Below are 17662 nucleotides of genomic sequence, written 5' to 3'. Positions count from 1 at the left end.
ATGTAATGCATATAAAACTATAATATATGCTTTCCTTCACAGTCTGAAGATCATTTCCCATAAACTTTACTTATTAAGTTAATCACGATCGCTTCTGTATTTTTTAAAATAATTTTCAAATAGATTAAGATGGAGACCTAAACCTGTCACCCTGTTGAGAGGTTATTCTATTTGAAGAATCGTTCTATGGTTTACTTGCCTAGGGTGTGCGCTCCTTGACCTGTGGTGTTTTTTGTGTGTGGAGACGTGACGTCTGTCGCTCTCGGTTGGAATATCGTCATTTGGGTTTAGTGTGGCAGTGAGTCAGGTCATCAGCAGCATAGTGTCATGGAGTCGTTTTATGGTCATCTGTGGTTCCAGTTTGGTAGCAGACGATGCGGCCGCCACCGCATATGTGATGGATGAGTTCCAGTTAGCAGTTTGTTGCTGTTAAGGTGTTTTTCGGAGATAGTCTTTTTATCACTATGATTTTATACAGACTTTATGTACTGTGCAATGCTACCTGGATTTATGCAAGTTTGGTGCTGTGAGTGTTTATTTTTTATGCAGATTTATTATTGTATAATTGGTGTGCTGCCTCTTTAGTATTGTTCATGCTACCTATTGGCTATGGTCATATTTGCTCATGATGTATGCTGCTTATTTATATGGTGTATGCTGCTTGGAAGTTAGTTTTGACGTAGCTAGAGACCTATTTGCTATGGTCATATTTGCTTATGATGTTTGCTGCTTATTTATATGGTGTAAGCTGGCTTGGCTGGAAGGCGTTCCGGCGGCTGGTGGTGGCCCATGAAGTTTTATTTTGACGTTAAGCCTAGAGACCTATTTGCTATGGTCATATTTGCTTATCTATGATGTATGCTGCATATTTATATGGTGTATGTTGCTTATTTATATGGTCTATGCTGCTTGGAAGTTAGTTTTGACGTGGCTGGAGTTTTAGGTCTATTTCTCTCCAGTTTAAATAATACTTACTGTTTTTATATATTTTGACTTCGTTTTTGGTTAACTCTATTTAGCTACTTTGTATTGCGAATTCATTGCACTGACTTGTTTGATTTAATCTTTTAAAAATTAAATTGTCCAGTCTTAAGAAATATTTTCTCATCTTTGGACCTTTTGCTTAATTCTATTTGGTTATGTTTGTATTTTGAATTCATTGGACTGACTGCTATGTTTTGATTTTATTTTAATTTTATGTAAATTACTTGACCTACGAAAATAGACTCCATTGTATAAATGTAAATTTAAACTTTGTAAATAAATTAGTATTAAGATAACTATGGTTTTCTTGAACACCCTCCTCCATGGTTTGACTATTTATGCCAGTCATTCTAGTCCCACTTACCTTTTCTTTTTAAGATCCTGCAGGACAGACTGTGGTCAGGTACACGTGTCGGTCAAAACATAGCTTCCCGATGGACTTCTACTCTGCTTCATGATTCGGTGTAAATAACTTTTCTTTGATGGCCCTCTATCCAATTATTATAAACAGTTGAGTTGTTTGTTTGTATGCTGGTTTTTACTTTTCACTGAGACCATTTGAGTAATTTAGGCCAAAGCAAAGCACTGGGACCTATGAGGTCATTCAGCGCTGAGTTAGAAATTGACAGCAAAAGGATTGAAAGGTGTAACAGGAGGCAAACCTCTCGGTTGCACTATGAATAAAGTGTTATGAGAGGGTGGAAAGTAAGATGAAGAGAATATGAATGGTGGTACAGTAAAAGGGAACGAAAGCGGTTGCAGCTAAGGGCCTAAGGGATGGTGCAAAGAACCTTAAGTAATGCCTACAGTGCACTGCATGAGGTCCACTGACAGCACTATTCATCCTTTACAGTGCCTGGGTGGCGTGATCGGTATGGTCTTGGCGGGCCACCTCGGTGACCGCGAGTTCGATTCTCGGGCTTTACACTTGAGGGGTTAGAGATGTGTATTTCTGGTGACAGAAGTTCACTCTCTATGTTCGGAAGTCTCGTAAAGCCGTTGGACCCATTGCCCTATAACCACTGGTTCCAGGCAACGTAAAAACTCCATACAACTATACAAACTATCCCCTATGTGATAATAGATATAAAAATGACAATAAACCACAAAAGTGTGTCCACAATCACCTTGAGTGTTAAAACTTCCAGGGCACCGGAGGTCGCATAACCTACGTTTCGGCAACACTGCACTGTGAGGGAAGTCCTTTAACAGCATATGCTCTTGCTTTCAAGACAGTTTTGATTTCTCAATAAAGACCTGTCCACACGAGCGGGCCTGATCGGCGTGCTCCGGGGTTGACGGGCAAATTCTGGCGGGCTTACCCGTGAATGTGGTCCACACAGGTGAGGCGATGGAGAGGTGGGCGTGCCCGACGATGACAGTAGTGTGTTCAGTGCGGTACGATAAACATGGTGCCTACCGCAAAGAAGATAGTATAGCATGATAATTGCTTTGTGTGTGATGAAAAAGAAGAAAACGAAGAGAATATGGTGCAAAGAATGGCTCAGTAAAAGAAATGTATATGGTTAACATACGTCTGCTAGGGTCGAAGATCAAGCCATCGGGCACCACCATGGTGATTTTGCTACAAGTCCCATCGGGCAATTTGACGGTTTGCCCGTCAAGTGTGCCCGTTAGAGGGGAGGTCCGCCGATCAGGCCCAGTCGTGTGGACAGGCCTTAACATACGAAATACATCAATTTTTCCGATAACGTTCACCAACTCTGGTCATTCATCGAACGGGATAGAAATTGCTCTTTGTTGTAAAATGGATTTTTTAATTTCCTCACTATAAACATTTACCAGTCCATTATTCACGTATACATTTAATTTCCTTTACAGTTTAACTGGAAAGTGTCTTACCATTACAAAATATAGAAGTAAGGGCTTTCAGTTCCAGAATACTTTTTCTTAATTACATAACCTACACTGCTCTAAGTAATCTACTCACACTTAATGTTCTTGATAAAAAAAAAGCTGTCAAATATGTCTTAAATGTTCTTTATAAAAAAAAGCTGTCAGTCAAATAGTATCTATATTAAATATTCCTCGAACAAAACAACTGCTGCTTTACATTTTTTTCTGGTCTCGTCTACATTTTCATGAGACGAATTCATCAGGGCTGACTGGATTCGTCCAATCCAGATAATATAACAAAAATCTTCATTTTATAATGTATAACGAAATATATATTATACATATATAACAAAGAGTAACATTAAAAGAGGATTCGACCAGTGCCTTCTCCCAGGTTGGCACTCACAGTCACACAAGGGGCACACGTACTGGTTTCTGGCGTCGTCTAACGGCAACTGTGACTGCAAAAAAAAAAATAAATAAATCATTAAAAACAAAACTAAATACATAAACAATATAATACTTTCAAGTAAAGTTTAATCTGTAACAGTTTCACTCTTCTGCCACTAAAATCAGTGTTTGGCAACTCGGCAGCACCAAAGATGCCACGAACACCTAAATCCTACATTGGCCAAATTTCCCATTTTTTGACAAATTTTTTCGCTTTGAGCAATTTCGAGTCTGTAGAGTCTGTGATGGGAAAGTCAGTTGCGCCAAACCTGACACGCAGTCTACTTTTTGTAATTGTGCATTCTTTCTAAAACTATTTATCTTTTTCATTGTTATATTCTTTCAAAACATAGGAGTGTTGCACTTAGCAGTGAGGGCTGTACATACGCGAACGCTGCCTTACAATACTAGCTGGTACAAGGTCCAGGCTACATGCATCAGTTATACGTAGCTCGTATGCTTTAGTGTGCAACTGCCTCGCATCTTAAATTAATAGACAAAAGAACTGTGTTGTGTTACGTTTCTTAATCCAACAGCTTGATTGTCATGCACAACGGAAGATGCATCCACAGCTTCCCTGGTCATGCCATTCTGAAGGTCTTACCTTTCCTGTTGTGAGGTCTTCTAGAAGTTTTATATCACGTGACCAAACAATAGAGAAACTTGCGACATAAAATTGAACTGTTGCTTAAAAAAACTGAAATAGTTAAAACTGCCTTGGGGGGGGAGCGCTTAGCATGCTCACACGAGATTATCTAAATTTATTTGTCTAATCTTATTTGTTTCTTCTTATTTGTCTTATAGTACAATTCAATTTTTACTTTATATTGTACCGATGGTTATATTTTCAGAATAATTACAACGAATATCCTCAGTGCCTTTGCCACTGATATTGATGTATAATTATATATACACATTTTCTATGTCATTTAACGTGGGGAATTGCCATACTTTGCCTTATTCTAATACAATAACAAAACTCAGATTCTGAGAAACTGGGAACATGGACAATGGTATGTCTCTCCACTGTTAATCCAATTTTGGCTTAGACTGTGCTTCTAATTTTCCTGAACACTCATTTACACATTTTCCAACTCTATTTAATTATCAGTTCACTGAAATACCTATTACCTTCTGTTGTTCTTTTAAATAAACACCATATTCTTGGGGAGCTTGAATTCAAGTCAGTGTCCCGTATGGGCTTGTTCCGTATGAATAATAATAATAATAATAATAATAATAATAATAATAATAATAATAATAATAATAATAATAATAATAATAATAAAATAATAATAATATAATAATAATAATAATAATAATATGCTGGAAGTAAACCCTCTTTTAAACATGTTTTATTAAAAGTAATTGCTGCCTCAGCTGCATTAATTTTACTAGCAGGTTATCTTCTCTCTATTTTTTCTAAATTATTGCTGGTTTTCTTCTCTACTTTTTCTAATTATTGCAATAATTAGAAAAATAGAGAAGAACCTGTATATAATTAATGCAGCTGAGGCAGCAATACTTTTAATAATAATAATAATAATAATAATAATAATAATAATAATAATAATAATAATAATAATAATAATAATAATAATAATAATAATAATAATAATAATGGTTCGAATTGCTTTCACTTGGGACATCCTCGCTCCTGAAGGTGGCAAGTTGGAAGGAGATGAGGTCGAAAAAAGCTGAAGATGACCGCTACCCTTCATCTGCAATTTTTTGGGAGGGGGGAAGACCCTCTGATCTCGAGATGTCAGAGGTCACACCTGTTGACTCGACCTAGACACTGACCTGTTTACGCCTTGAAGACCTGCCTCTCTGTAGGTTGTACAGAAACCTCAATCCACAAAGCCTCTTCTTGTGGCGCTGTGCTCTTTTCTCAGCACATTTCCCTAACAGTGTGTGAGAGAGCCTGTGGAAAAACCCCTACCTACCCTGATGGTTGAGCTGTATGTGCGTGTGAGAGAGGTGCAGCATATCCAAGGTCAAATGGTAATGTTTGGCACGGTTATTGAATTTCTATACCCATGTAGCAACTCAAGGGCCCTTAGAGTCTGCCTTGCCATATGAATGAAGCTTCATAAATTCGCAACGATGATGATATCCAGACAACAATGACAGAGTGACTGAAGCTCGGAACAAATCAGGTTTCCTCTGTATGATAAAGCCTGAATTGGGAAGAGAGATGAGAAGTCCATATATCCTGTTGTAAATACTAATAGTCGACTGTGACTTATTTGATTATTGTGAATCATGATCAAGCTTCTTGTTAGTACGACACCAAGCTAAATGGTTGCTGACCACCAGACTGTACACATCGTTATGAATTCCACTGTAAGTACTGTAACGTTTCTTAACACTTATCTGTACAAGTTTGTTCCCAAGTACTAAAACTAACCAGCCTCTAGAGCCCTTGTGTACAACTACCTTTGCAGTTGGTTTTCATGAGCATTCCTGCCATTATGCGTGTGGTGTACAAAAATGTTTTTTTTATACCTGAGTCACAATTTTGCCAATCAAAACTAGTAGCTACAAGTGTATGTTAACTTTGCAAGAAGAAAAGTGAAAGCAAGTGCTACACGGTGATATATGCATGACATTCACATAAAACCTCTGGAGTGATATGAACTGTCTACACGACTGAGCATTGATCACTAAAAGTCAAGATATAGCAAGGCACACTCGTATTTTAATTGAATGTAAAATGCTCTCTTGGGCGTTTAATTTTTGTGGTGCTTACTTCAATTTCTATTTGATATCTTCTGATTTCTTGCTTCACCGAACATTGTAACGTCAAGATGAGTACTACTTTCATCACTGAAACTTTGCCGATTCTCTTCCTGGAACATACTATATATCAGGTAATAACACACACATACACAGACACATACACACACATATATATAATATATATACAAAACATTTCTTATGCTTTTAAATATTAAGCAAAAAACAACCCATACATATCCAATTCCCTGTACCTTACAAGGTGATTTATCCCCTCTGGGAAATCTACACAGTAAGTGCACTTTCCTTGCCAGGATTCGAACTTGAACCTTCCCAGCGGTACTTTTCCACATCTGGGACAACGCAAGGAGGTCCTATGATAGTGGAACGAGCTACACATACTGCATGCAGTAGTAGCTTACCAGAAAAGGCTATGATTAGGAGGGCCAGAAATAGTCTATGGAATTCTTGGCATACTTAAGATATACGTAGCACGACTTCATCATTGTCTTGACTGAGGAGTGTGCTATGCTAAGCCTACTTCACGTGACGGTGGATTACTCGAAAAGGTTGGAATAAGAGTTGTTAGGTATCTTATGAATGAATTTCATTTTTAGTCATCAATGGAATGGAATGGGTGCTTCATACTCTGAAAATCAAAGTTCCCTGGTATCTACATAAACAGCAACTGTGGATATATATTTATTCTAGACAGATATTCACTGAGTAATTAATAAAAAAAACTACAGGATAACAATCTCTACATCTATAGGTTATTTATACTTATAGCTCTTTGCACAGCCTTAATTCCTACGATACAGAAAGGATATCCCAGTGCTTGGAAGAACACTGAAACCTTCTGTTACAAATCTCTCACAACAAAATGAAGACCCCATTCCAAATGTTCTCAAGACCGCGGTTATTAAGTCATGCAACAGCAACAGAAAGATACAAGAGCTATGATGATGAAGGTGTACCCAAGCTCAATAGTCAACTGATACTGAAATCTCAAAAGGCTTAGATTACTGGTGACACTGGGTTAGGAGTCATGCCAGGTTAATGTTCATGGGGACGGTTCAAACTTCAGTACCTTCTTCTCCACGGACAAGTCCATGTCTGGCTCCGAGGCGTTCACAGCTGTTGGTGATAAACACAAAGGAATGGTCAGTGGAAATGGGGCTATGATTTTGTAGCCTTATAACAAAGTGGATGTGTTTTAAGAAATTTGCATTACCAGTTGCTCCTGAGCAAGATTAGAAAACAGAATTTTTTGTCATTATTCTCGTTCTATGCAAGGGACTTTAGACTTATCACCTTGATTTTCTAGTGCCTTACCTGCACGTTGTCTGTGAGAAAATCTCCCCAGTCCCACAGTCAACTGCTCTGCGACAGTAGCAGTTACAGGACTGGTTGTCCCAGTACTTCGTCGAGTTCTGCTGTTCACACTTGGTCTGCTCGTCCCTGTGCAAAGACCAAAATAAATGATAAAGAAAATGGAAACATACACGAATGAACGAGGGAGAGATAACAGAAAATTAAACATCAGAGGGAAAAGGATAAGAATGCACGAAGGTGGTAAAAGAAACTGAAATAAAAGATATGATAGGAAAGGATAAGATAGGACAGAAGTAATAACAAGGACGATAAAGTTACAGAGAGGAAAGCTTAGTTTTGAAAAAATATTAAAAATACCTTCCTGATATTTGACATCAGCTTAAGTACATAATGGCATAAATAATTTTACCCATAATACATAAGAGTACCACGAAAAAAAGGGCGGGGGCCGCATATTAAAGTCCCAGCCAAAAGAATAAAGTGGTTCTACTAGACATGACTTACTTGTTCTTGCACTTGCAAGCGCATTCTCCCTCGAAGTAAACGTGGAGGTCCGAATTACAGTCTTCCTCTCTCACTCTGCAACCGCATTCGCAAGCAGTGTGTTTCACGACCTCCACCATATGATAGCTCTGCTGGCTTTGGCGTCTGAGACGCCTTCCTCTTCCTCCTCCGTCACCTCCTCCTCCTCCTCCTCTTGTCCCTCCTCCGACGGTGTTTGAGCTGGTGATTGTGCTTATTTTCAGCACCTGTCGACGAGGGGAAGGAGAAAATGATTACCGATTGGAGAAATGGACGCACAAGAGCTAATCCGTCTGAGATGAATTTGCAATTTAAGATTCACGGATGTATCTGACGATGACTTTTCACTTCATAATCGTACTGGCTTTCATATTTATATGCTGAACTCTTATACTGTAATAATCATCAAAGGTCGACATTGCTAAGGATGAAGATTGAACAGAATAAAACAGAGAACTCAAGGTTATCAATATCATTGAACTATGAGCTATGTCATGACTTCTGTATGATTGGTCTTTTAAAGTTCTTTCTTCGAGGATATATACTCTTGTTTATTTTCACTCAATTTCGCATTTAATTAATAACTGATATTTGGCATTAAATGACTATGTAATCAGTGTTATTGAGACCTTTGTTTGTAGGTGTACTCCCAAAGGAATTTTCGCACCTTTTGATCATTTTGGGAGAAGGCCCTCTTAACAGAAAGTTTCTTGAAAGTTATACTAGCATTAGCATTAGCTCTCTCTCTCTCTCTCTCTCTCTCTCTCTCTCTCTCTCTCTCTCTCTCTTCATGGGTGACTATGAATTCTTGGCCCATAAAATGAACTCACAACGGTCCAAAATCCTATGGCAGAGTTCCTTCGGACTGTATTTACTCATGGATATGTTTATTTTTACGTAACTAGACGAAAATTTAGTTAAATAAGGTCTGCTTCGAGTTTATCATGGAAAGCTTTTTCACAAGCGGTGAATAAATCAAAAGAAGCACTTGCGCAATTTGGCCCTAAAGGTCTGACGACAAAAGTTGGGAGTGGTTTTACAGCATGATAGATTTCCAAAATATCAAGGAGACGAAGTACAAGGCACTAAAGGTTGAAATGGGGGAGAAAGCCCTCAGTTGCACTAAGCAGTAGACGAGAGGTTGGAAGTGGTAATACTGGAAAAGTAAAAGGCTCAAAAATGGGTGTAACTAGGGGCCGAAAGGAACACTGCAAGCACCCTTTAGTAATGCCTTACACTGTGAGGTGCACTGACATTGAAGCCATTATAAATATGACGTCTAATCCATATCTCAAATTATTTCTTAGACTGCTAAAGTAACTCTCGGTTAAACGAGTGGAGAGCTTCAACTATTTAATTATTCACCACGACAGGAAAACATTTCTGAAAAGCTTTTAAGAAGTATACCTCAATAACATCAAGGTCTAACGTTCTCTATATGATTAGTTACCCCAAAAGAAGCTTTTCGAATCCTTTAACACGTTTAGGACGTGAATGATTTGATCTGAATTGTACTAGATGATGAAGTCTTTGGCAGAGAGTTTCCTTGCTGCTAAAAAGGAAATTTATTTTGCTTAAGTAACTAATGCAATTTCCTGGCACATCTACGTTGTGAAATGCTTGTGAAAAACTTGTGTTTCTTTTACAAAAGTGTGACACTGAAATGTTTGCGTAATCTTAACTTGATACAGTGGTATCAGAGGCACCCTTTTTAAAAGGTTGAGTTGCAGGAAAAAGAAAGCTTCAGATTTACCTTAACTTTCACGACCTTGGTAACAGTTGGCCTGCAGGTCAGGAGAGGGCCGTAGCAACACCCTCCACACTGCTCGAGTCTGATGCAGGTTGGGAAGAACATGGTGTCAGCTTGGGTTGGGAGATCCAGAGGAACAGTCACCAGTTCTGGGTTACAGTTAGCCATCTCAAAAGTTTCTCCATCCTCTGCAAGTTGAAACTGACATTTTGAACACATATATAGATAGACAAATACGTAGATATAAATAGAGATATAGACAGCAGATAGAGATCTGTCCCACCATATGTATTCTTGTGTTTGTGAATGTTTTGTTTGTTTGTATGGTGTTTTTACGTTGCATGGAACCATTGGTTATTCAGCTACGGGACCAACGGCTTTACGTGACTTCCGAACCACGTCGAGAGTGAACTTCTATCACCAGAAATACACATCTCTGACCCCTCAATGGCATGCCCGAGAATTGAACTCGCGGCCACCGAGGTTGCAGGCCAAGACCAAACCGACCACGCCACTGGGGGCTATGTTTGTGAATGTGAAGTGCAGAGATAAAATTGCGTATAAACACGAAAGTGTGTGCTTGCATGCGAAGTGATATCAATCCACATGCACATTTAGCATCCACATCACCAAAATTATTATTATTATTATTATTATTTCTATTCCAAAGATGAACCCCATTCATATGGAACAAGCCCACTAAGGGGGACACTAACTTGCCATTCAAGCTTCCAAAGAATATGGTGAGTGATAAAAGTAAAGGAGATAGATAGATACATAATTTTATATATATTTGCTCCAACTTACCTGGGTTAGTGTCTCCAATCCTGCCACTGACGTCGAAATCGAACTCGAATGTTGGCTTGGACTTGGGAAGCTCAAGGTCGAATAGTGACGCAAAGTCAGAGATGTTGGTTACGGAATTGATCCGGTTGAGAATGGTGACGTTTATCTGTTGGTGAGTAAAGCAAAGTTCTGTGAAAGATTAAAGAGATAATCAAATAAATAGTACTACTATAGCAGATTCACATCACCCGTGCACCTGATGTCTAGGCCAGTCCCTTACGACGCTCCTGATTGGCTATTGATAAGCCAATCAGGAGCGCCGTCAGGGACTGGCCTAGACACCAGGTGCACGGGTGATGTGAATCTGCTATAGCCAAAGATGGAATGGAATGGAATATAAAATTTAGACCAATAAAACAATTTTTAGTAGAGGCTGGAAAGTAAGATGGAAGAGAGAATATGAACAGCGATACAGGGAAAGGAATTAAAGGTGTCGCAACCTACAAACTACTTTGTAGTTGTTGTTATTCTTGCTGTTGTTGTTGTCTGTAGGGGGCGGGGGGGGGGGGGTTGGAAAAGCCCAATGGAAAAGCCTAAAAAGGTCTGAAAAAGGTGTTTTGCGTTGATTAAAGATACAGGAATTTTAGGACAGGATATTTATGATTTACCTATTTGAATGAAAATATATATAAAAAAAAAATAAAGTATGTGCATGTTAAACAGTACTGAACAATTATTTCTAATAAAATATAGAGTATTTATATTAATTTTTCTTGGTGAAACAACGCTCTATTTGACAGTTGATTTAGCATGTGCCTCGAGTAAGCTGGAGGTCGGATGACGCCTTGTTTGATATATATATTTATTGAGAGAGAGAGAGAGAGAGAGAGAGAGAGAGAGAGAGAGAAATTTATTTCTACAAAAATAAAAGACATGAGAATGCAAATATCAACTTTATGTTCAAATCAAATATCAATCGTCACAATAAAGAAATATATATATATATATATATATATATATATATATATATATATATATATATATATATATATATAATGTATATACTATTTATATAAATAAATATTCTATGTATATTTATAAATAATGTGTATTTATATGCATACAAACATTTAATATATATATATTATATATATATATATATATATATATATATATATATATATATCCCCAAGTCTATGCGAATTCAGAAACAAGCACTTTCCACAAATCCGGTCAACTCAAATGCGCCACAAGAGAGAGATAATGGTTATCCCGCAGCTGGCAGGATTTTGTTCATCAGTGACTTGCAAAACACTCTCCTTTATTTACCCAGGTTGTGTCAACAGAATGCGCTGGCTCGTTAGCTTGGACTGAGAAGAACCAACGCGAATATTGTGCATGTGTGCTTTTGCTTTTAAACGTGTTCCGAGGTCTCACGAGGAAACTGACAAATTACGTTAGACATTTTTGGACCTCTGTTGATAATTGCTCTTAATGCGTTGTTCGTCTTATCTTTCGTTGTTATTAATTGCTTTTCCTGTATGGTTAATTAGGGATCGTTACTCTTTATATTTCTGCAAGATGTCTGACAATAGATGACGCGCCTCTTCGTCTCAAATGCAGAATTTTTCAGTGTCAGATGGTTAAAGATATTTCAGAAGTCATTCTGGTAAGCTCACGTTGCATTCTCTGGCAAATTGATTCTGACTCTACGATATTCCTACACAACAAAACAGCGCCTGACGTGAAGATCATACAAGAAGAAAGCAAATTTAAAAGAGAACTGAAGACTCTCCTATTCTGCAGGAGCTGCGATACTGACGAGAAAACACTAAAAGACAATTTTCAAAATATAAGAAGCAACTTATTTTAAAAACTTACAAGGGCCCGCCAGAGAGGGAATCGTCCCTGTGGAGGGCTGTACATAAAACCAAACAAAGTGAACATGAAACGAGTAACAATGAGTCTGCGGTCTGACGTTTTAAAACATTTGCTGTGGCATTTTGATCGCCCGCTATTCCCCGCCATGAGATGAGGAACAAAGATTCCGACTTCAGACGTTTCAGAAACACGAAAGTTTGCTCACCTCTTAGAAGAACATTCTCAAGCAATAAGAGTTCATGTTCATCCAAACTTGCCTTTCAGATTTACTCATCTTAATCATCTGGTTTCATTAGAGTTATGTCTTGTTTTCATAGAATCCCAGCTGCTGGTCCGCTGGTAAATGGTAGCTAGAGTCAGATGCCGCTAGTTTGCGCCTCTCGCAGGCTGACGAAAAATCATCACTGGCTCTGTATGATGATCAGTTACCGCTCTAGTTTGGGGTCGAAACCAACATTCTTTGGAAGGTTGAATTTCAAGTCAATCGCCCCTTGGGCTTGTTCGGTGTGAATAGGTTTTATATATTGAAAAAATAAAATATGGTTATGGTTCCTCTCGTGTTGCCGTCTTGGGAATCTTTAGAATCTTGCTTCTCTGACAACATGCTGTTTCAAAAGACATTTTTATGGGATATACGTGAGGAAAACGCCTCTTTTATTTAAAAAAAATTAAGGTCACAACCACAACAAGAGAAATAAAAAAAGCATTCTAAATCCTTTGACTTCAGTATGAACGGGCCATAAGTAAAGGATATTTCGTGTAAAGTATTAAATATGACCGGACCCAGCTAGACAAAATTCTATCTGCTACATTTCAGCTGATAGAAGCTCATATCACTTAAGTGAAATATTATCATTAAAATAAAAGTATAAATTAAAATTGACAAGTTAAATAGAGAAACTAAGAATTCATGAAAATAAATAAAAAAAAGGCAATATGAAGAAATGCAAATGGCTAATCACCCGCTCCAAGACTCTGGCGTCAATGCACAAATTGCGAACATAACACCACTATTCTAGCCAGCAGAGTTAGGTCACAATATGCGTAGCAACTTCGCTACTTATTAACGTAAACAATGTTCTCTAACAGCAGAACTTGCAAGAGAAGTTTGGCTAAACTAGAACAAGGCATAGAAGGGCAGACTTCAAGAATGTATTCAATGAAATATCTAGCAACACTCAGTGACAGAGAAGTTACCACAGATATCTTCAAAGCTTTCAAACCAAAACATTGTGTCTTATGAAAGGAAAGCCTTCTCTCTCTCTCTCTCTCTCTCTCTCTCTCTCTCTCTCTCTCTCTCTCTCTCTCTCTCTCTCTCTCTCTCTAAGGACAGAGTCATTTATCAAAGGATAACCTAAATACTGATTGTGACTCATTTCGTGAAAGATCTCTTAAGCTGACAATGTCATGTCACTACAATTAAGTATCAAGTTTCTAATAGCTTTTATTTAAATGAAACTAATAAATGACAAGATTTCCCTTTAGTTAATACTTAGGAAATCACAGCGTAACTGCAGCTTACAAATACAGAAACAGAAAGAATCTTGAAGTAAAGAGAAAACGTTCATCAGACAACGGACAAAAATAATCTGCACGGGCCCTTAGGCAGACCCTTAAGTATGCCCCATAAAAGTCTTGTTAGAAATGAGACCACTCCTCGTTTACAATGCCAGAGGAACTTTCTTTAACAGTGATCTGTTTATTCTTTATGAATGAATCGAAAGTCTCCCGTACGCATTTGTATGTGTAAGTACTTCATTCATAGGCAATAAACAAATAAAAGGCAGCAAATGGCAACTGGAAATTGGTAATGACGACAGAGGGTCAGTTTGCTCATGAAGAAGGGTTGACGCGGGATTTCCCATTGGTTTTAAAACACACGCACACACAAACATGAGGTGGGTTGCGATATGAACGTTCTTAAAAAGGTTGACTTAATTTCCGTTGGATATATGACCCCTCTCTCTCTCTCTCTCTCTCTCTCTCTCTCTCTCTCTCTGATAATTACTGTATGTCCTACCACTGATGACAGCAATGTCATTAACACAAAAGTACAGCAGAGGCACTGGAGAGAGAGAGAGAGAGAGAGAGAGAGAGAGAGAAAGAGAGAGAGAGAGAGAGAGAGAGAGAGAATGTGGTCTTTGTCTTAAGAGATCTTCATGAAATGAGCTAGAATTAGTTTTCAAGTTGTCTTTTGTTAATGTTAATGAACCCGTCCGGAAAAGAGAGAGAGAGAGAGAGAGAGAGAGAGAGAGAGAGAGAGAGAGAGAGAGAGAGAGAGAGAATAATCCCGTACCTGCGATAGCCATGACACCAGTCAGTCTACAATTTAGAACACACCAGCAGAAAAAATCCCTCCCCCCCAAAAACCTCCCACCACAACCCTCAACTCATCCCCCCCCCCCCCCCCCCCACCCCCCCCCCCCCCCCCCCCCCCCCCCCCCCCCCCCCCCCCCCCCCCCCCCCCCCCCCCCCCGCCCCCACAAACACTACCATTGTGATCCCAACGTCTTGTATTGGATGCGAGCTGTGCAGCAAAAACATCCGGTATCCCCTAAAATTTGCCACCCTGTATCATTATCATTATCAAGTCTTGCTGAAGGTACCGAAGCTTCAGTAAGTCTATAAGTATCATCTAGAAGTATCAACCTGTTTATGCAAAAAAAAAAAAAAAAAGGATCATGAAATTCTAAAATTTCCCCCCTAGTAGGACTAAGGTTGGCTTATGACCTTCAGATCAACGGTTTAGGACTTACAACCTAAACGAATACCACTACTAAAGACCTAAAATGCCACCCAGTGGGACGCCATTCCTCTGAAAAGTCATACGAGAGCTCCAAAGTAACATCAGAATCAACAGTTTTGGGATTTACAGCCCCCCCCCCACCCCCCCCAACCCCACAACACAGGATCGTGAAATCCCTAAAAAATCGTCCAGTAGGACGCCGCCATACCTCAGCGAAATCAGTCGGAGCTCCAGAGCACCACCAGAAGAGGTTCCCGGTTCATTGGGAAGCAACGCTCCTCCAGGAAGTCCTTCACGGCGCCTTCCGGGTTCTTCAAAACCAGGGAAGAATATGGGAGTGTCGATGAAAGGAGGACTGGTGGGCCTAGCGGATCGTTCGCGGAACCTTCTGACGCCTGGCATCAAGGAGTCACCATGACCCAGGTGGAAGTCCTGACCTGAGATGACCTGCGTTGACAAGATCGCGGACACGATGACGGATATCACCAGCGCTAACTTGTCCATGGTGATGGCTGCTGTGGAGAGAATTGGCTGTCATTAAGAGTGTATATACTTCAAACGTCTCGATCTGTAGACGTATAATGAAACTGAGAATAAAATAATAATAATAATAATAATAAATAATAATAATAATATCTTAGCACACACTTTAATCATGATGTTGCATCAACTTACGTTGGAACAAACTCTGCGACACTGACTTTGTGCCAAGAAGGCAATCGAATACTTTGTATTACTCCTCCATAAAATCTCTAAGATATTCAAAACGTCCACACATAATGAATACAGACTGAATATAAAACTGATAGTGAACTATTAACACTATTGTATTTTAATTGAAGAATGACAAAGGTAAGCCAAAATAGTCTTATTGGGACTTTGTTTTACCCAAGTTTATTACTACGGGATTAATCTTTCGTGGAAGATGAAACTAAATAAATGAAGGCCATTTCCACGATAAGTTCACTGGATAATATCAATTTCTCATGTACCTAATTCATGGAAAAATTCAAGTTGTAAATATAGTAATAAAATTATTAAAAAGAGATACATTTTGAAAGCATCCAGTTCGGTATAGTCTACGACCACCAACAAACACATTGCAAATTAAAACATAAAATTGCAAACATAAGCAACGTACGTCTTTCAAAGCTCCTTTAACAGGAAATGGTTAGAAATATGTAAATCTGTTGTGTAATTGCCATAAACAGTTCCATATGTGGTACTGGTTTGCATAGGTATAAAGTTTTCTACACTCGACCTAACAATTTTCGCTTGAATGTGATATTTCCGAATGTAAAATCAAGTTTATAAATAAATAAATAAATAAATAAATAATAAATAAATAACGCATTTATAGTCTAGTTGGTGTATCAACACGCAGCAACAATCCATAAGAATTGTATGTAGGCCTACTTTATGCAATGTATGTTATACTGCATAATGAATCCTATTTACAACTTATAACAGTAATATTTTCAGTCTGTTTTTGGCTCGGGGTAAACTAAGTTACTTAGGCTATGAATCTTCAAAATTATTTTTTCATTATTTACTGATCTACAAACACTTCTTCAGTTATTACCAAAATTTCCACCAGTTCTCATAAACACTAGGGTCAAATCTCTAAGCCTATGTCATCAGATCCAATGTTAATACGGAATATATTCTCAAGTGTTCTTGGGCAACGGAGAAAAACTTATGGAACGCAGCTCTATTTTTTTCTTCTTCTTTTTTTAGTGCGTTGAATTCTCACTTGATTAATACATCCGCTATAAATGAAATCCTTTGAATTGATGCGGGCGTTAAATTCATTTGTAAGTGAATGATAATTGTAAAGGTTTAAAGTTACGAATTGGGAGAATATTTGTTGCATTCGAATTATAGAAATTTATGGGATGTTACTATCCGGTTACTAGCGTCTTCGTGTGACGCTACAATGTTTCCTACTTTCGTGGCGCCCTATAATGTTTCTTAAGTTATTCTTATTTAAAGAATTTTATAACACAAAATAACAAGCTAAAATAATATTAAAAACACGACACTACAGTTCCACCTAAGTATTCCAGCGCATACTTACGAGTTAACTTATAAAATCAACGAAGTCTTAAAAACTTCGACACACGAAGGAGTCAGTCAGTCACAGATCACAGTGGGTTTATCTACCAGAAGTTGGGACAACGATGAACCGCCACCAGTTCTGACGCAACACTGACGAGCTGTATAACTTACTCCTGTATACGTCTGTAAGGATACTGAGCTTATGACTCAAGCGAGCCTTCACGAATTAGGACTTGCCCTTGTAGTAACCTCTGCAGGCTCTCTCTCTCTCTCTCTCTCTTTAAGCGAGGACGTGGCAACAGAGGAGTTATATGCATCCTAAGTAAAAAAAAAATGAGAGAGAGAGAGAGAGAGAGAGAGAGAGAGAGAGAGAGAGAGAGAGAGAGAGAGAGAATTTATGAACTCGTAGTTACCACAATACGAAGTGCTGACATTTGCTGCTATGTATATTTACTTCTCACATTTTTGTCGTATGATTTCTTGAGAATTTCTCAATACGTTCGTAAAACAAGAGGGATGCATGATAATAAAAAAATAAAAAAAAATTAAAAAAA

General features: G+C 38.4%; 1 protein-coding gene across 2 annotated transcripts; it reads right to left on the bottom strand.

The window, feature by feature from the left end:
• Positions 1 to 2741: 2741 nt before the first annotated feature.
• On the bottom strand, positions 2742 to 17317 carry LOC135222996 (vascular endothelial growth factor A-A-like). 2 transcript variants are annotated; one of them, XM_064261506.1, is made up of 8 exons: positions 17128 to 17317; positions 15259 to 15565; positions 10445 to 10589; positions 9641 to 9825; positions 7870 to 8114; positions 7366 to 7491; positions 7121 to 7167; positions 2742 to 3302 (listed from the first exon to the last, which is right to left on the bottom strand). In XM_064261506.1, the coding sequence occupies exons 4-8, from the start codon at positions 9803 to 9805 to the stop codon at positions 3250 to 3252; spliced, it is 636 nt and encodes a 211-aa protein (XP_064117576.1). In that variant the 5' UTR covers positions 9806 to 9825; positions 10445 to 10589; positions 15259 to 15565; positions 17128 to 17317; the 3' UTR covers positions 2742 to 3249. The 2 variants fall into 2 exon arrangements, with proteins under 2 accessions (XP_064117576.1, XP_064117577.1); XM_064261507.1 differs by having other exon boundaries at positions 15259 to 15562.
• Between the last annotated feature and the right edge of the window lie 345 nt (positions 17318 to 17662).

Source organism: Macrobrachium nipponense, chromosome 8, assembly GCF_015104395.2.
Source record: "Macrobrachium nipponense isolate FS-2020 chromosome 8, ASM1510439v2, whole genome shotgun sequence".
NCBI lineage: Eukaryota > Metazoa > Arthropoda > Malacostraca > Decapoda > Palaemonidae > Macrobrachium > Macrobrachium nipponense.
The sequence above is the reverse complement of the archived record's forward strand: the minus strand, read 5'-3'. Positions and strand labels throughout refer to the sequence as shown.

Bases quoted from the DNA above. Each gene is read 5' to 3' on its own strand.
- LOC135222996 (XM_064261506.1), bottom strand. From the start codon at position 9,805: ATGGCTAACTGTAACCCAGAACTGGTGACTGTTCCTCTGGATCTCCCA. The intron at 7,492-7,869 runs GTAAGTCATGTC...GTCTTTGCACAG, and splicing joins GCTTGCAAGTGCAAGAACAA to GGACGAGCAGACCAAGTGTG. The intron at 7,168-7,365 runs GTAAGGCACTAG...TATCACCAACAG, and splicing joins TTCTCACAGACAACGTGCAG to CTGTGAACGCCTCGGAGCCA.